At 35.9% G+C, this 20,346-nt stretch overlaps 1 protein-coding gene across 2 annotated transcripts in view; it reads left to right on the top strand.

Moving 5' to 3' along the window:
* ATP9B (ATPase phospholipid transporting 9B) overlaps nt 1–20,346 on the top strand; it is a 139,894-nt gene that overhangs the window by 60,896 nt on the left and 58,652 nt on the right. For both annotated transcript variants that reach the window (XM_088533354.1, XM_088533353.1), the window contains exons 9-11: nt 736–816; nt 8,879–8,954; nt 14,756–14,832. In XM_088533354.1, the coding sequence (XP_088389480.1) occupies nt 736–816; nt 8,879–8,954; nt 14,756–14,832 (234 nt within the window). The remainder of the gene's footprint in view (nt 1–735; nt 817–8,878; nt 8,955–14,755; nt 14,833–20,346) is intronic.

The following is a 20,346-nucleotide window of genomic DNA, read 5'->3' as shown; positions in this document are numbered from 1 at the left end:
TGTTTTTTTTTTCTGTTTACGCTATGCTCTCATCTCTGTATAAATCACACTTCTGTAGTATCTAAGCATAGTTTATGTAGTATCTAAAAATCTCTTATTCTTTATAGTTTTAGGGTAGAAACGTCTGGGGGTTGTTTGCAGTCGCGAGGAGTAGTGCTGTTTATATATAGTTTTATCAGGCTGAGTAAGTTTGTTCCTGACTTCAAGGATATAAGCCATCCTGCTACAGGGCCAGCTTTTGTTGGAGTTTCTCACAGATTGGCTGCAGTTGGGGACAGCGAGTGCTTGAGCATTTGAGAGAACCTTAATCAATTTGTTTTCTCCATATTATGCTGCTCTTTTTTTTGATAGGAAAGGCTTGTTTCTAATTTCATTTAAACAACCTTTATTTTTTTAAAAGAATACATGAAATGTACTATTTTAAGGTTACGCGACTAGAAATTAAATGCTGGGGGAAATTAAGTTAGATGAGATTCTGTAACTGATACATTGATGTAGTTTAGTGTGTGTGAACTGACAGCACATTTAGGTTATGTTCTTGGTAGTAGTTCCTTTTTAGCAAGATGTACTGAAAGAAAGAACTATACCTTGTTTAGGTAAATTTTATTCGTTTATTTAAAATTAAAATTTATCTTAACTTTGGGGGAAAGTAAACTGGAATTTTTGCCATTAAAAGGTTCATTAGAATAAGTAAGCAAATTTGAGTAATAATAAGGAGCTTAATCTGTTTTACAGGATCTCTTTTCAATCAATGCTTATGTTTATGCCCAGAAGCCACAGCTGGATATTCACAGTTTTGAAGGTACCTTCACACGGGTAAGTAGTATCTGTAAATAAGTTCTGCTTCTTTTCAATTTTTTTCCAGTGTAATGTACTTCAGAGTCTAAGTTGGACCTGATCTTTCCTTAGCTTTGCAAGAGAATTTTCCACGTTCCTGCTGCAGGAATAGCTTGTATACATGATATTTTGGTAAACATATATAGAAGTAAATCAAGACCAAAAGCGTATCTTTATCTGAAAAAAGGCAGAATCCAAGAATTGGATATTTGACCACATGATAATGCTTTTAAACCATTTATACATCAATATATGTCTGTTTATCTCCAAACGTCTTATGTATGGATTATATATATCAGAACATGCTGCAGATTGAATATATTCAGTAGCCTGATACAATGCAAGTGCTAGTTTTATTGGCAATAAAAAGATGCCTTGTTTAGCACATGCCTTTTCAAGGAAAAGGCTGAACTTTGGAAATATTAGCAATTTTTAAAAATAAAATAAAGCCCTTTGCAGGGAGTTATTACTTTTTTCTTTTTTTATGGCATTCTCACAAAGCAACTGTTAAAGTTAACCCTTTAAAGCAGTGTATCCTAATAGTTATCAAAAAAAAATTCCAAACAAACAAAAAAACCTACAGATTTATACTGCTGTATTAGCAGACGTAGTGATTGTTTATATATTAGCCAGACTCTTGATAGTTTCAGGTACTGAAATGTCTTGCTAGAATTAACTACTGTGGAGTTGAAGAGAAGGCTTATTTTTGACCCAAGTGCCTTAAGTTGGTAATAAATTTTGCTCAGGAATTGGAATTCTATCCACACCTCCAAGTTCTTTGATGAACGAGATATTGCAATTGTTGGCTACTGAAGACCAGTTTGTACCTGTTCATGCTGCCTATGTAGTACATGTCACTTGCCCACAACTTAGCAAAGTTGCAAGAAACTATGATTACTTAAACTTCATATTGATCAATTGTCCAAATGAAACTTCTATTAACAGCTGTAAATTTCATGCTATTCCCATCACAATGGCTAGACATATACTTTTCCAAATAAAAACTGAAATCCTCAGAGCCTTTTTAACAACTCCAATATGTGTAATTCAGGCATCGGGAAATTATGGTTAAGCAGTTGCTCCTCGTTGTGGATTCCATTTGTACCTGTAATAAGAGCAGTATTCTTCAAGCGTTCCTGATAAGTGTTAATAACCCTGATCTATCTTAGGCTTTGAGGTTTGCAGATGCATTGTTTTGACTGCTTATGAAGGATGAGTCATTCAAACTGAATTTGTATGTGCATGCAGCTGAGGGCAGGGCCCTCAGATTTGGATGTGTGACACTGTACACATTTATCATTTTTCGATGCTTTTTTGTTACCTTATGCACAGAAATTTGGCAGAGTTTGATGTTGCTTTAGGACACTTATTTACTGATTTATCTTTCCCATTCAACTGTGAACCCTTGCTTGTTACACTGAATCAGTTTTTGCATCTAATTTCTGTTTTATGTTAAAGTAAAAAAAAAATAGTGTGCTTAGTGATGCTAATGCATACATTTTTCTTACTTAGGCATTGATGTTCAAAGAATTCTTGCAAGGGTAGGTTGACAGAGTAATAGCACATTGATTTTTTTTTTCTTTTTTTTCCTCTTCATTATGAAGACAGACTGCTAACAATGTCGAAGACAAACTTAGATAATTTCAAAAAGTGCATGGCCATTAAAAAGAAACAAGAAAGTTAGGCACAGAGCTGTAGAATTTTTACGTGGGAACAACTTCTTTCAATTACTTGTATGTGAGAAGTATTCACCACTAGCCTGATATTTGACAGAATGCACCATCTGTAGTGTGCCAGCATAGCTACATCAGGAGGAGTTAAAGCTCTCTTGTACCCTTTCCTGTCTGCCAGCTTCATATGCAGCCGTTTTCCTTTCCTCCTCTGTGCCTTTTAATGCTTTATAGGCAGCCAGTGCCCTTGCATGGGCACACAGGAAGGATCACATCTGGCCCTTAAATGGTAATCGAAATTAATCCTCCTCCTCCTCCAGTCCCCCCCTTTCTTAGACCTTCTGCCAAGAAGTGAGAGATTAGTTAGCTGGGTTTCATGTGTGTGTGTGAAAATACATTAGATCGTTATTTTATTTGTTCTCAGGGCATCATGCATATCATGTCTGGATATGGAGTATCAGAGTAAGGATTCGCGCAAACATGAGTATGAGAGGATTTCGCTCTGACCCTTAGGAAGCTATTTCACCAGTTCTGAAAAAGCATGATAAAAACGTTGATCTATAGAAAGAGAAGTCTAAGCTAGCCATACTTCTTAACCCAACTTCTATTAGTTGCAGCCAAAATAATGCTGTGGAGCATTACATCAGTGTGTATTGGCATGCCCAGGATTACTTATATCTTTTAAGGATTTCTCTTCAGTATCATGGAAACTGTCTCTTTCCTGCTTTTATCATGGCTAGTTTTCATTTAAATTTGGCTCCTTTTTCATCATTCACCTTAATCCTTTCCTTTGGGAATATCTTTAAATCTTAAGTTCTTTCTCTAGCTGAAAAGTCAGGGAATTGATTACTTTGAGATTGGTTAATCCACTGTAAATTTACTATGACACAAAACTATTTGGCATGATTTTTCCAATATTATCATTTACTAGCTCAAGCATTTAAAAAAATGTATAGAAATATAAAGCTGTTGCATGTAGCTGTTGATGCTTTGGAAGACTATATACAGAGTTGTGAGCATGGCGTGTTTGCAGTTTGTGAGCATGAGTGTGAGCATGTTTGTGTTGCATCTAATGGCTACTGGAGTTTTGCTGTGGCTTTTGGACAGTTGTGTTGTGAATTTAGGGCTGAGAGCAGGTAATATTTATTTCTGTTTCATAGGTCATCTGTCCTTTTTGCCCTGCTCATCCAAGAGTTATAGATAAATCTCCTAGAACAGGAATCGTAGAGAATATGTACTTTGTGATCCATAAGTGATGTCAAGAACAGAGCATAAGTTGGAAATCTCAAATGCAGTAGTGAGAATCGCATTATTTTGGTAATGATCTTAAATCAGAATTTAAAAAGCAATAAGCATATAGCTACCTAATGAGATTTAACCCAAGCAGACCTTCAGTAGAAGTTATGTCAGCTGGATCAAAATACTATTGGGTATCAGTTTCCTACTGCTTGACTGAATTGTAGTTTTGTTTGTTCCACAAAATATTCTTCTGATAACTAGAGTAACATTCTGAAAATCTGCAGACCACTTTCCTGCACTGCTGACTCAGTCTCATTCAGGAACTAGTCTTTGTCCCCTCTCTGCTTCTCCTACCTTCCTCTCCCTGCTTTCTCCTCCAAAAAGTAAGCAGAATTACAAAGAGAAGCAAGTAAAAGCTAACTTGATTGGCTGGACCATTCTCTTGATAAGCATGGCATTCATGGAAAGAGAATGATTTTGAATGTCTTAAAGGAGATGTTTCCCTGGCATCTGTGACTGGCTGTTAGATGCAGGGCAAGTGGCTTTTGCTTGCTTGGGTCTATTGTTAGACCCCTCAGGTGCTGCAGAGCTTTTGGGTTCAGCTAAGTGTGCCAAAACTTCACTTGATTGTCTTAACTTAATATGCTAGGTCAGCAAAGGAGTTTCTGGATTAATATGTTATTTCTGACAAGACTCAGGAGCAGACTGGCGCTTTTGGAGTGGTAGTGCTCTCCTGCCCCTTAATCTGTAGTGTAAGAACTTCCCTAGCCAGACCTGGTTTCCATCAGTAACCTTCACTGAATTTCTCCTCTTTAAATTTGCCCAGCTCTCCCTGAAACCTGTGTAACTTTTTGACATGCAGAGAGTAAGGAGGTCTGCAGGTTAATTACGTATTTTATGAAGTACAGTAGCCTTAATTGTTTTAATTCTGCTGACTTGACTTGGAACTACTTTATTGTGCTGAAAGAGACTGCAAGCAAGCAGGATCCTCCCTTTCTATTACTAGTCATTTCGTAGGTGTCTGTCGTGTCTGATTAGAGTCCTGGTTTAATCAGTCAGATCTAGTATGGAAGCTCCTTTGACCACCCTTGTTGTACTTTTGAACACTTACCAGGTCTTTTTGTATTTTCTGTTTGGAGTAGGGAGAGATTAGAAATGCAGATGTAAGGTGTGGGTAAACCATGGTTTTCTGTGTAGTGCATAATAATATTTTGGATTGTCCGTTCACCCCTGTAGATTCTTAGGAGTCAACTTGTTCTTAGCCTATTACTGAGCTGGTAAGATAGTGGATTGGTAATAAATCCCGAATGGGTTGTCTGTGTGGTTATGATCAGCTCAGAGCTCATCACCATGTGTGCGAAGTTGGGGTGTTTGGTTCTGTGTGTGCATCACCTTACGTTTCACTGTATGGAATTTCATCTGCCCACTCCCCCAGAGCGCGTCGAAATTTTCCTTGCTCTGTCGCCTCGCTGGCCGTTGCAGCGGCTTCTAGGTTGTTTGAGTAGCGGGAATCTGAGGTGTTTTCTGCACAACTCAGTGATGGGCTGCCTTCACTGTCAAAAAAAATAAATCCCATCTACCTTCATCTTTGTTATTTTTTTAAGCTGTTGTCTTATTATTTATCCATTAAAGGACTTTTCATTGTATCCCATGGCTGTTTAGTCTCCTGCAGTGTACTAACCTTCAGTCCACTGTCATTATTAAATCATGTATGCTTTTGTTTGGCTGCTTTGTTTTGAAGTCTGATTTTAGTCTCACCTGAAGTTACAAACATAAAAGTATAAAAAAGCACTTCTGTAGCATAGCTGCGAACAGACTTCTGAATTTTACAGCTTTTCTCTAGATCTATATGTTAATTTTGTACTAATGTCTAATCAAAGTAAAATGCTTCTACCAAAATTCTGATTTTTTTTTTCTTCTTGGTAAAAATCAAGGTAATTGATTTTTTTAATTGACGCAAAAATTCTGCGTACATCTGTACGACTGGTTTTAGTCTGTGGTAGACAGGAAATTGCATCTTTGAGTGTTATGGCAGTGTGGATTTCTTTGGTAGTCCTTTAGAGGACAGCAGGTATTCTTCATATGCTTTCTTCAGGTTTTTGATGACAAAATACAAAAACTGTTTCATGTATTGAGACTAAATTCATCTCAAATATGTAAAGAATTGGCCCCTTTTCTTCAGTTCTGTTGGGTTCCAGTGGTTGGTTGAAGCACGTAGCCTCTGGGATCAGCGCTGCAGTAACACAGCTCGTCCCCTGTTCCTGCCAAGAGGCCCCTCTGACAAACTGTCATGAGCTGCTCTAGGATGCACCATAGTTCATACACATTTTTAAAAAAAATAAATGTTTCATAAGGAAGCTGGCTCTTTGCAGAGATGGTGACAGCGCTGTAGCCAGTGTCAGAAAAAGATGTGTGAAGGCTCAGTATCACCAGAGGCGGCTGATCTCCTTCTGCTGAGAAAGGCAGTTTTGCCAGAGCCGAGAATGTGTTGTTGTGAAGGGAATTTCAGTGTCCAAAGAGCTTTCAACTTCCCTCATTTCCTTCTGATTTGATTCAAAGCACATTATGGGTATAAATTAAAACATGAAGTTCCACCTCCAAGTGAGGAAGAACTTCTTTCCTGTGAGGGTGACAGAGCCCTGGAACAGGCAGCCGAGAGAGGTTGTGGAGTCTCCCTCTCTGAAGATCTTCAAAACCCGCCTGGATGCCACCCTGTGCCACGTGCTCTAGGGGCCCCTGCTTGAACGGGGGGATTGGACTAGATGATCTCTAGAGGTCCCTTCTGACCTCTAGAGAGGTCATTCTGTGGTTCTGTGAAAGACTGGCAGCACTGAAGGTCAGAATTAGACAAAAATTAAATAATTATATTTAAAACCCTGCTTCTTAGATCTGTTGGTCTTCTGCACAAGCTAGGATTTTGGTTCCTCAATCCATGTCCTGGGGGAAGTTTTTCAGTGTGGAACATCACGATAAGGTAGTGGTTCTCAACAACCATTCCCAGCTCTTACCATCTCTCCACCTCTTCCCCCCAACAGAAGGGTGTGGAATGGTGCAGCACATCTCAACCTTGATGTGGCAGAACTAGTGAGTAGTAAGGAAACTTCGGGTCTTTCTTGGCTTCCAACTTGAAAAGCCACAAAGCCAATGTTTTGCAGTATTTACTCTGATAACAGTTTGACATGGATAGTTCTTCTAAGTATCAAGGGAACTGAGAGAAAGAGATGTAGTATAAATCTTAGGTGACCCTTGTATGAAACAACCTCCTCACAATTAGCTGCTCCAGGTATCATGTATGAAAAGCAGAAATACTTGAGCTGTCAAGCTTTGACAGGTGTTTAACGAGACCCCTACTTCATGTCCTCATTTGAAGTTGGCATGTTTTAGGAGGACATTGCTTTTGTCTTCCTAAATATTTTGCAACTTTTGATCCTAGTACTAGATCTTCATATGTATCTATCTCCTCTATCAGCTAGGGTTTAAGTTTGGAGTAATCTATTTCTTTTACAGAAGGAGAAGCATATTCTTTTGACATGTAAATACCATATTCTCTTACCTGAAGCAAAACATACAGCTTTAATATCTTTAAAATTCTGTAGAAACACTAGTGTCAAGTGTATTTTGTTATTATGTAGCATGAGATTGAAACTCCCTTCTGCTTTTTATAGTATTCCCAAATTATTGATAATTCCTGCATGAAGTGTAATTTTATTTTTGTTAGACTGCAGCTTCTGGTTATTTTTGTCTCAAACCAAATGCATTTTCATTCGTAGCATTTTGGCAAACAACTGCTGTACATTTAATTCTCTAGGTAAGAATCCAGAAATATCTCTTTTTTGCTGAAATATCTCCTTTTTTGTTGTTCAGTCAGGATGTATTTTTTAAGAACACTGACAGTTCTTGGTGGAAATCTCCCTTCTTGTATGAGTCTTGATTCCAAAAGCTGTGTTTTTTTTATTTTTAGCTAATACCATTAGCCTCTTTCTCCTTACTCCCCCCTCCTTTTTCTTTTTGTGTTCAGAAGGAACTTTATGCCTTTTAAACAACAATTTTACTTTATTTAGGAGAAAGACTATTGTTTCCTTGCTATGTGTAAGGATCTTTTGAAGTATGCATGCAAATATATCTGCTTATTTGGAGATTTTCCTTTTGTTAAAAACAAAGAAGTTTCTAAACACCCGGTGCTATATTTGGCAGCTCATTGAAAACTGAGTTCAGAGACGGATACAGTTTTTGTTATTGATATTATATAGAATTTTTTACTCACCATGGTCATCATTTGCTCCCTTTTTCCAGCTTTCTGCACAATGTTTCAAGTGATCTATAATTTGATCAGTTGCACTTAAATATTTGTTTCCTAAAGGTTCCTTCAGTTCAGGGGACCTGCAAACAGCACATTTCACAGCTGCTAATGAACAACAAATCCGTACATGTTCCAGATTCTACATAGACTTAATCTGTCATCAGTCTGTAGACCATTATTGCTTGGGAGAAGAGAGGAGAAGAAAAAAAGAAAGAAAAGAGAAGTTTAAATAATCATGGGACCACTTTCCTATTAGAAGTATTTTTTTTTCTATTGGAGATATATTTTAGAATTGTGTGGTAGTACAATGCAAATATACTTTTATTTTTAGAAGTCTAAATATTCTTCTCTGAAGTTGGTGTGGTGTCACTAAGTTTCCAAAATGATGACATCCATACTTATCATATGAACTATAGATAATTAACCTTGTCAGAGAGAACAGGGTATTAATTTTTGATGCTTAGTGTTCTTAACTCACCTTAACTGCTTTGCAGAATAAGCTCTTCTGTGTGTGGATACAATAGAAGATAAGGACATGTGCCTTTAAAAGCACTGTTGACTTTAGCTGTTTTCTGAACATAATTAGATTTAAGTAATATTAACTTTAATCACTCTTTCTCTTTTTTGGAAAATTTATGTGTGTGTGCACTCAAATGTATATGTGTGTGAATATGCATATGTACATTCATATATATAGGCAGTGAATACTATTATACATTGGTTAATAGAAGAATGCAGACATCATATTATCATTCAGATGGTTTGGCAATATTTTCAACTATGACTATTGGTAGTAATTTTGATTTACTAGCTGTTTGTGTTTTTTTAACAGGAAGACAGTGATCCAGCAGTTCATGAAAGCCTTAGCATAGAAAATACATTATGGGCAAGCACTGTTGTTGCTTCAGGTAAGTGTTGCAATATCAAAGATGATTATGTAATTAAAACTTCTCTGTGGAAGTTTATCTTTATTTTACATTGTGAAATACTAATGACTTTTGAAAATCTTTGTGTGTCTCTGGCTATTAACTCATACTGCTAACCATCTGTCTTTCTCATGCCTTCCTCACCATGTTTTCATGTCTTTCTAATCCTTCTTAATAGGTTTTTATACTTGAGTTTTGCTGTTTCAGTTGTGCTGTCCTTTGTGCCGTAACTTAAGCCATTGACCTTTTTCTTTTAATTAAAATTTCAGGTTATACTTAGCTGTTTGTTTAGCTCAATGTAGCTAGCGTCATGCTGAAAAGCAAGCATGGGTTTGTATGCATTAAGAATTTTTCTGAGTACTCTGTGCTGAGGTTAAAGCTGGATGAAAATGTTATCAACAAAAATCTTAATCAGAAAGTATTAATCAGTTATACATCTGTGTAACTTCATTGAGGTGCTCACATGAAGTACTGCTAATATTTAGACTCCATTGTTCTAATGCATTCTCATCAGATACCATATTTAGATGGTCATTGTTATGTGTGTGTTTCTTTCTTATTATAAGAGCTGGAAATTACTTTTTTTGGTGTTTACTCTAGACAAGAAAAGTCAAAGGGACTGTAGAAAGGAGGCTAGCTATTCTGCAAAAAGGTCTTGAGAATAGCAAATTGGGAGAGGAAGAATTTTGAAAAGGACCTGGAATTCTTAGATGGGGAATCAGAACGACTGGGTCTTCCAACTCCTTCAAGTTTAAGGAGATTGTAGAGGAAACTGAGCACTACTTTCTAAAATCTGAAAAATCATGGTATTCTTTGATGTTCAGCATTGTCTGTGTTTAATTTGCAAATTAGTTTCCTAGGGAAACTCAAATTCTCTAAAATTATTCTGTCAAAGGGATGATGTTTACAGTTGTCATCAGGTATCATGTTAACTTAAGTAGCCAAGATCTGTAAATGTCCATCAAAAGCTTCTAATTATATATTTAAATAATGTATAAACTTGCTTTTTCTCTCTGATCTATACACAGAAGAGAGAAAAAAAAACCCTAAAAACTAGAAGAATGTACATTTGTAAATCAGTAATTCTGAAATTAGGAAATTCTAACTTTTTTTTTCTGTTGAAAGCTATTCATGTTTTTGTTTTGAGGGTGACTTGATTTTTGTTTTAAAGTGTACCCAAAGACTGAGAACCCTTGAACTGACTCTCTGAAGCTGTCCCTCAAATTAGTGGTAACATTGATCCTTAAAATTTGTGCCCTAACTCACGACCTGAAAGAATACGAAATAAAGATATTACGACTTTTTGTCTGAGAGATTTAATTTTTCTTGAGGACTTGGATTCATTATTAATAAAGACACTAAAAAAGTGGAAAGATAATTGTCTTTTCTGAACATAATGTCTTTTGTCTGAACATGTTTTAGATGTTGTGATAGGATACTTCAGGGGAACTCAGAGTAACTTTTGAATGCTACAAAATTAAAATACTCCATTTCTCTCCAAGATCTCAGCCCTTTATGAAGATAAAATATGACATTATCATGTACCAAAAAATAGTGTCATAGTATGCATACATATTTTGGTTTCATTTCGTAGAAATTAATTTAATTGCATGGGAAACTTCATTGCATTACTGATTTTGTGGCATTAAAGTCCTGTAAATCTAAACTTCAGCCTGTCACTCATTCTGTGTATCTGCTCTTTCACATTAAGCACAGTTTCCTGCTGTGATAACACGCTGCTCCCATGTAGGTATTGCAGACAGCTGTCTGGCATATACGACTTCTCTTGGCCATTTGCTGGTTCTCTGTGCTATCTTAAATCCAGATCCAGATCTTGAACTGAAGTCCTCAGTCTTCAGTTCATCTAATGAAGAATTTATAAGTTCTTATAGGTGCACTGGGCATAGAATTGTGAAGAATACCACAAGGCAGAAAGATCAGGAAATTGAGAGAGATGTTCTGGTTTTGGTGGTAGATGAGGTATCATTCGTCTCACTTCCAAGGTGACTGGTACATAGCCAAGTTAGGATACTTGATACTGAGCTAATTCAATTTGAATTTCATAGTATAAAAAAACTAGACTTTATAATTGAATTTCAAAGGTTTGTGAGACCTAGGAATCTTGTTAATAAAGCACTTGGCACTGGCTGGTAGCAGCATTATAAACTGCCTTGCTTGGAGCCTACTGAGTCATGCAGAGGCAGAAGCACATTATATAAGTTTGCAAGTACCTCTGTTTTCCGGGTACCCACAATGAGTCCGTTACAATCCTTGATTAAGTCTTGCACATACAATAGAAGGTTGTGAGTATTAAGGTTGTGGGCAACTGTCATAGCAATTCCACGAAATCAGACGAATAAGCAACTGGTAGCATGTGAGGGAAACCCTGTGCTGTTCCTCTTTTGAAAGTCCCCTTTCTAGATTGCTACTTTCTCACCCTCTCTTGCATCTTAATTTAATCTGGTTACAGTCTGGGCTCGCAGCTTTGTTGTACCCAGACAACCAAGAGCATAGGGTGATTGTGTGCCAACCTAATCTTGCATTACTTTGCCACTTTGATTCAAGAAAGCGGATGTGCAGCCTGTGCCAAGACAGTGGAGGACCAAGTTCTGCCCTGCAACATCACGAATTCATCATTGCTGTTACCACTGTCCCGTAGAGTCTTCCTTATGGCCTCAGTGCTTGGGTGCTGCTTCGCCCAATACTCTAAATACCTTGGGTATCAGCTGTTAGTAAGCAGAGTGAGTACATCACCTGTGTTACACACAGCACTTGGGACTGCTGTGGTATCTTTGCCAACCTCTTGGAGATTGTTGGAAAGCATTTGGAGGTCAAAGCGTGGTGGTGTCTTGGCTGCTGCTGCTTGTCTGTGGTATGGAGAGAGAGAAAGAGAGGACGTTGTCAAGCACACCTAGGAAAGGCGTACACAGTTGAGGTGCTGATTATAAAAAAAAAAAAAAAAAAAAAAAAAAGTAATTAAAGGAAAATTTTTCACAGGAAAAAGGAAAACGGTGGTGGGTAAGGAGCCTCTCTTTCTTGACTTAGCATATGCATTTTATTGTGCGTAATTTTTAAAGAGGTAAGATGTCTTATTCTTGTGTGTAAAGACAGTGGATGCTATGATGCAACTACCAGACTTCAATTCAGTTTCATGTTTGCCTTTTTGTTTACTATAAACTTGCACAGTTTAGAAGGGAAACATGTAGTTTCATAGCATTAGGTACAAGCAAGATTGATGTGATACAAGATCAAGAAACAGCAAGGAAAAGAATAGACCAAGAATGGTATCTGAGAAGTAACTTAGTTGTACAAGAAAAAGCAGGAGGAAATGCTTTTTTATTGGGACTCCTATTGCTTTCACTCCATGGGTGGTTTGCTGGATTGTTTCCATTAAGCCTTTTCCTGTATGTTCTCCTTCGGCAGTAGTGTTTGTCAGACTTGTTCTCTTCCCTTATTCTCAATGCTTTCTCTTTTCAAAGCCCTCCTGATCTCACACATAGATGCCCTTATTCTGGAAGCTAGGAGGAGAGTACTTAAGAGGGAAGTAGGAGGAGATAAAAGCAGCAGAGTAGTGATTGCAAGCGTTCCCTCTGTGAATCCCCTTGGCAGTGGAGGCTGAAATTGAGTTCATTCAGCCATTGGCCAGTCTATGTTGATCTGAATTTACATCCTAAGAAAAAATAATTGCCAAGGATCAGGACAGTGGGGCAGAGATCTGCTAGGATGTTTCTTCCAAACTTTGCCCTTTGTGCTCCTGAGAACCCCTTCCATTGAAGCCACTGTTTCTCAGCCACAGCCCATTTTCATCCTTTGAGTGTTTAAGTGCTGAATTTCCCGGCTTTTCCTTTGGAGTATTATACAAAGCATGTTGCCTTAGGTAGGAGAGCCCAATATCCCCAAGCTGCTATCAGTTAAGTGATATGAAGGGTCAAGGTCAAGACAGGAAAGATGTTAGGCAAATTATGTAGGGAATACCTGACAAAGCTTCAGCTCCGGTTGTTGCTATATCAAAAGTTTTAGAGGAGAGAGACCACAAATCAATAATTTTGAAGATCAGTGACAGTAAGTGTAACTATATAAAGGATTCGGTGAGTCTTATCAACTGCCTGTTAAGTCCAGAATGCAAAAGCTCATGTAAATGTCAGGATGCTGCAATAAAGAGATCTTTCTGAGAAAAGGGTCCTCTTGATAGAACAGTAAGAATCCCAAGAAAAATATTTCCTGTAAGAGTAGCTTTATTTTCTTTCTAATTTGGGGAACCAAAAATTAGTTTGAGCAAAATTGTATGCTGTCCCATCAAGAACATAATTCTGTGCTACCTCTTTATAAAGTTTGGGAGAGTAAGATTTCTCAAATTTGTACACTTGGGAGGTGTTGACTTTAACTGATTTTGGTATTGTCTCCTAATTTCTTAAAATAAAGGCAAGCTAAATTAAAAAGCATTTCTATCATCATTTTGTTGCAACAGGTAGATCTTGTATTATGCATCCTGATGTTCTAATTTCAAAACTAAAAGTTTAGTTATGTAAATGGAGTTCATTATTCCTGACAAATTTGAAGTGATTTTTGCTCGTAGCTATAGTAAAACCCTGACAGAGACTTGTACACTGTGTGCAAACATTAATTTGACCTGCAAAGGCTGTTTAGCTTTAAGTTTTTGGTAGAGCGGGAAATCAAAGCCAGCATAAAGCCATTCTTATGGTATTCTTAAAGAAAAGAGCAAAAAAATTATTCCAACTTTAAGCGAATTTTTCATTTGCTGGTTAGATATTACTTTTTTTTTTTCATACCCTCTGAAGGAAAGGAAGTTTTTAGTTAGTGAAAGCTTCATAAAATACAGCCCCAGAAAAAACAACTTTAACTTACAGCTGAAGAATTTAAGCCATTAAATATTTTGAAAACCTTTTTTTATGTTTAATTCATTCTAAATCATTTATATGATTAGTTTGTGATATCTCTTGTTGTGGTATTTATTTGTTGAAGTTTTTGGTAGATTTTCTTTTGAAAAGGAAGAGAGGGAGTCCTCAGTTAAGTTTTCAAGTGTCAGAGGACATTTTGGACATTGGTTTGGAGACCAGCAAAAGAGCTCAGAATTTCTGCATTAGACACAAGCCTTTTTATGAAAATTGAGAAAAAAAAAAGGAGTGTTTTCAGGGTATGTTACTTATATCATAATGTAGATCCCCACATGGAACTGTCAGTAGAGCAAACTAGTTTGGTGGAAAACGTGTCAAGAAAGTCTTGAGAAGAAAACTTAATATGGAGAGGAAAATCCTAGAAAAAGATGTTTTCTAATGGTCCAAAATATAGAATTGCTTGGTTTGTATGTAAATTTCAAGGCATTTCACTTTTGAATAAATGATACTTCCTTTCTTTAATATTGATGTCTTTTCCTTTTATCTTTTGATCTTTATTCTTTGTTTATTCTTTCGAATTTTTATAGTCTGTTATACTACAATAATAGTGATGACAGACCTTGTGTGGTTTTAACCATTACATTTAAACTGTTGCTTCCTTTGAAAAGAACAAAAGCAGGCTGTCATTATATGAGTTCAAATTTTAAGAAAGTTCTAATGATCCTTTATTATAGAGTCTAGGTGAAAAGGAAAAAGCTCATGATACAGTGTATATTGCATAAATGTATTTTTCTTATACAACTGATTTCTTTGAAGGACTGCAAATGATTGCAGGCTTTTTTTTTTTCTGCAAACTTTTTTCTTAGCTACATATTTGACACCTCAGGTTTATCTTTCTTTTCTTTCTTTTCTTCTCTCCTTGCCCAGGAACTGTAATTGGTGTTGTCATTTACACAGGGAAGGAGACTCGAAGTGTAATGAACACATCCAATCCAAAAAACAAGGTAAGTAATGCTTACTATATGATCTGCTGTCTTTTTTTTTTCCGTAAAACTTAAATTAGGCATACCTAAAGCCAAAGACTAAAAACTTTTATGTGATGTCATGCGTATTTGCTGGATGGACTTCAACTTGTATTACAAGAAGCTATAAGAATTGAATTCATTCTGCCTAGGAGATAAATTATTCTGGGGCTGATTTTTGAAGCAAAATTATTTTTAGAGGTACTGTTTTATTTAAGTAAGACTGAATACCTATGTACTGATGAAAATATTTGTCGCCTAAGTATAAATGTGCATTCTCAGATTTTTCTGTACTTTCTATACTCTATAGTGTGTTACAGCTAGCTATTAATTCCTGCTTTACAGGAGAAAAAAAAAAAAGGCGTCAAAATATATTTGACCAAAGGGGGGGGTGGGTGGGTGGGTGTGTGTGTGTGTGTGTATATATATATATATAATGTATGTATATATATTATATATGTAGGTATATATATATATATATATATTAAGGAATACTTAAACTTAAACTTAAAAACTTAAACTTAAAACTTAAACTACTAATAGTTACACTGACTCCCAGAGGAAAAGAGTGAGATAACAGAGGTTACAGTCAGTAACCCAAATGTTCTTCTAGAGATTTTTGCTAGCAGTGGAACCATCTTCAAGAAAGTTATCTGCTGGAGGGATGCCAGAAGGTTCAGTGCTTCCTTCTGTATAAGGTTCTTCCAATTCAAAACAATGCCAATAGCTCTTTGTTTCATCAACAATATATCTAGTGTGAATGGGGGGGAAAAATCAGTAATGAAGAAAAAAAACTTCAGTTGTAGACTGTATCTTACCACCAAGGCCTGGGTTTAGTAAGAAGGTACTTAATTGTATTAAGAAAGGAAAAAAAATATTGCAAGAGCTTAAAAAAAAAATCAATTGTGACAGGTTGCCATTTTCACGCCATTCATAATAAGTTAGTCTAAGCGGGAACATCAAGAATGAAATGATAATACAAATTGCTTGAAACAGTTATTGCAGTCCCCTGAGTGTATTGATTCGTGTTTCTAATAAAGAGATGCTTTTAAATGTTTCGTTGACAGACAGGTGATATTTGCCATTATGTGGATTAAAATGGTCTTTTATTATTATAATCTTTGTAACATACATTTTAAAATAATAGACTAAAATGGAATCAGAATGTTTATGGTGCATAATTTTCTCTTCTATCTGATAAAAAAAACGAAACTGAGTCCTTTAGTAAAAGAACTACACTATAAAAATTCTGAATAACTTTTGACTAATAAATAATAATCTCACAGGTGTTTGAAACAAAAATATTTAATATAGTAAAGTGATAGTTTACATAACTGTTATGCATTACCAAATTGAATGGACTCAAGGAATATTAGATTTTTAGTAAATGCTTGCCAGTCTTTTGCATGAATGTTTTGCACAGAGAACTTTAAAAGGTTAAGAGGATTAGTTTTCAAAATACTCTGAGAATTCAGAATGACAGTAATATTAAAATGGTTGCTCCAGATTTTCATCAGCAAAAGATTAAATAGCAGATAAACCTACAATAAAGATATCCACTAGCATGCTGACAAGCTGCAGTGTGGATTTTCGTGTTAGGACAATCCATGTACCGCCTTCACTTGCATAATGCTTCAATATTACAGCTGCTAACAATTAAAAGTTGTGTTCTTTCATCTGCAGTGTGAGCATAAATAAATGTATAATTTTCATGGAGCATTAAAAAAGCAAAATGTAACACTGCTTCCTCTACCCTGCCAAAATCTTAATAACAACATCTGGGTTATATCGCAATATCAGTGTAGTGAAGAATATCTAAATAAATTAACTTCACGTGCTTAACATCCGCAATTGATAAAAAAAAAAAAAAAAAAAGTGATGCTTTTATAAATAAGCTGTACTCAATAGCTGTCCAAATGATTTTTGAGGAATCATCAATCTTCTAGGGTATGGGGTGCTCCAAGTATGTGCATACATTTGATCTTCGGAGATAAGTCTTTTGTTTTGCACCGCATTTAGCTGGTAGGAATCTACTGAATGCAAAGAAAAAAATATAATATAGCATACATGTAAAATGGCCAGCTTTAAGTATCTGTCTTATTAGTTGCTCTGTTAAACGTTTCAAAAATTCTAACATTAAATTAGAACTGGAAAGGTGTGAAGACTTTCTCTCAAAACTTTTAAAAGACCGTACATCAACTTATCTTACACATTAGTTCATAAATGTGAAAATGAGTTCTGTGTGTTTTTCCCTCTATAAACTGCATGTCCTTACTCGAGCGGTAGTCTGATTTACATGTAGTGTGTAAAGCAAGTAAAGGTGGCTTTGAAAACTGAACTTGCATCACAGAAAACACTATCCCAGATAAGGGATAGGATATAGCATCTCAGTGTGGAAATTAATTATCAACCGAGTGTACATTAATGCATGCATTTTCAACTCTACCATTTTTGTGAAGTTAGCATCTTACTGCATCTGTATTGTCTCCCATGGGATGAGGTGGGTTTGCAGGCTTCTGGAAAGTGAGGCATCTACTGGCTATAGGTACATCTGGCTATAGGTATGTACCATTGGTTGCTGGCCATATACGTACGTACCATATAGGTTGCTGGCAGCAGAGCCAGTAGAACAGCTCAAGTGAGTTCTTTCCTCTGTGGATTGGATTGAGAGAGGGAATCTTCCTGCATTTTCTCAAGTGTGGCAAGTTTTAGACCTTGAGTGGAAGTAAGTGGTTAGGTCTTCCTTGCACTCTGTTGTAAAGAAGAATGCTTCGAAGTATTGTTTGGAGATAGTTTTTACCATGCAGTCATATTCTAGAGATTTGGCTGCAATATGCATTGATGTGCTCTTGTTGGGGGAATAGTTTTGTGGTCCTCCTACCTTTGGAGTTTGGGAGAAAGCGACCACTGAGTCTCAATCCACACTGCCAAACAAAATTCAATTGGAAGGAACTAGCAAGAAATACATGGGCATGTGACTTTGATTACTAGGCTTTTCACTGAAATGCAATTGTAAGATAGATGCTTCAATCCTGTTTCTTATTGGAATATAACGTCGCTGCTGTAGTCAGCCAGAGAAGTGCAGCTTTGCAAACTTGTTTTGTATGCACTGAGGAAAAGACTAAAACTTAAATAATTTTAAGCAAAAATTATGTATCAAAAATTGTGAAATGTGTATATCTGTTCAAGTATGCATGTTGTTTGTTAAACTTAGAATTTATTGTGCTTGCTGAAGTATTTAGTTATTCAGGCAACAATTTTCTTAACTTAAAGTCAACACTTCTGTTTTATTACAATTATAAAAATTGTTTCACTGCCTAAGGATGCAGACACGGTCTGAAAAACATGGAGAGTGAGAAAAGAGAATTTTCATAATAGATCAATTTAATATGTTTTTAATTCCAAACACTATAAAGAAAAATATTCTGACAAGGTTTAATTTCAGTCTAAAATGATATATTTTTTGAGCTTTCAATAAATGTAGCATTGGTAACATCAACATTATTGTAGCATAATGACTCTATGTATTCTACCTCATTGGCAGTCACATCAGCTTACTATGGAATGCAGTTCCAGCTTAAAAAAAAAAATTAGATTGAATCGTGCTCTTCACAATGCTGTAATCAGTAATCAATCCTATTTGGATAGATGTGCTTAAACCTTGGCTTTCTAGATGAAGTTGGACTTGTCAATGCTAAAGGTCATTTATAGGTGTTAATTAACCAAGGGGGAAATTAACAAACTACGATTATTTATTTTGTTTGGCATTTTGCAGTGTCCTCATTCTTCCTGTTAAAAGTGCAGAGTAGTTTTTATCTAAATTTGTAACTGCTTTTGCGGTTCTGTTCTTCATAGTAAGCAACTTTGCCAGGACCATACCTCTGTAAAAGTAGACCTGTATCCATCCTTGGAAATAGGTTTTGCAGGTAAAGATGAACGAGCAATATGTACTTGGAAAGAAGGAAGAAATGAATTTGAGACAGTATATTGTGCATAGTAAGACTGAAGCATTAAAATTACTTCACCTATGCAGTAAATACATATTCAGAATGTATGTGGTCATGTATCTAAATGTAGAAATGAGTAGAAATATTATAAGTAGGACTACTGAGAAATGAGTAGGGTCTCTTAAGGAGATACAGCATTTAATCTCCCTAGGGTGCTTGAGATTAGTACAAAAGTAGTTTTTATATTGCTAACCCTTGTAAGGAGCATTCAAAACATGTTTTTGCCTTATTTGACAGAAACTGGTATCTGCTCTAATGTATTAATATCAAATATAGAACTTCATAGTAATCATTCAGTATTCATTAAAATAGTAATATTGCTTATTCTTTTCCCTAACTGTTTGGTGGCCTGAAAGTATCTAGTGACCCGATAGAAAGTACTGATAGATACTTTGGATACTTTGCTGATGTGTTTAAAAATGATCGTAGTAGTAGTAGTAGTATTACTTTCTGCTTTTTGTTGCCATTGTCTACTTGAAAACCGATTCACTGATTTGCCAGAAATAATGAATAGTTCTATTCTAGTAAACCTAGGCAAGGTCTCTTTACCTGTCTCTTCCCTGCTGAAAAATTTAATCTTAGTGTTTTGTTGATCAGATCTCTTCATGTAAAATGCTTCTCCCTGCTTATTCTCCTTTCTTCCCCTATTTTACAAGGTTATTGTTTGGAAAGAATTTTATTAAAAAAGGGAAGAAAAAAAAAAAAAGTCCCTAAAATCTTTTATTTGGAGTGATACATTGGCAGGGCTGCTTTGTCATTCATGTCCTTCCAGAAACCCATACACTTCACCACAAATTTATCCTGTCAGCTTAGGATATTCAGTACTATCATTTCCAACTACTAAAACAAGTAGATTTTCTTTTACATATTAATAGTACTATGAATATTGAATTAGCTATCCCTTTAGCACTAGATTCCACTTTTTGTGTAAAAAAAACAAACAAAAAAAAACAATTTACAAATAATTATGTGTTCCAAAAGGCAAGTCACTAGCCATAAGCCTGTCAAAATCTGGGTTACTTCATTTTTGTTACTACGTTTTTGTAGTTAGTACTTTTTTGTTGTTTTCAACAAGAGATTTACTTGATGTTCTGAGATATTTCACTTCATGTTTTGGAGACACCCCTTTAAAATTTGCTTGGACTTTGTTTCTTTTTAGCAGGTTTTAAGTGAGAATGCTTCCGAATTCAGTACAGCAGCTGAGTGTCACCTCACATTAGCACTTTAGGAAGGATCAGTAGTGGAGCAGGCCACTTCTGCAGTAGTCCCCGGAACAGATTAATCTCATAAAACAGTCTAAGAAACACCTAGGAAGTAAAAAAAAGGCAAAAATAATGTTGCCTGTGCCCCAGAAATACATTTTTGTTGTGTATAGTTAACCTGAAACGCATGATTTAGAGTAGAATGTATGTGTCTAAACATTTGACCTCCTTTCATTCTGCAAGATATAATACAAAAATGTGATCTCTTGTGTAATTTGCTAATGCTG

This window comes from Tinamus guttatus, unplaced genomic scaffold (assembly GCF_059628265.1).
Source record: "Tinamus guttatus ecotype Peru unplaced genomic scaffold, ASM5962826v1 Tinamus_guttatus_pri_ptg000497l, whole genome shotgun sequence".
Taxonomy (NCBI): Eukaryota; Metazoa; Chordata; class Aves; order Tinamiformes; family Tinamidae; genus Tinamus; species Tinamus guttatus.
This window is presented reverse-complemented; position numbering and strand designations above follow the sequence as displayed.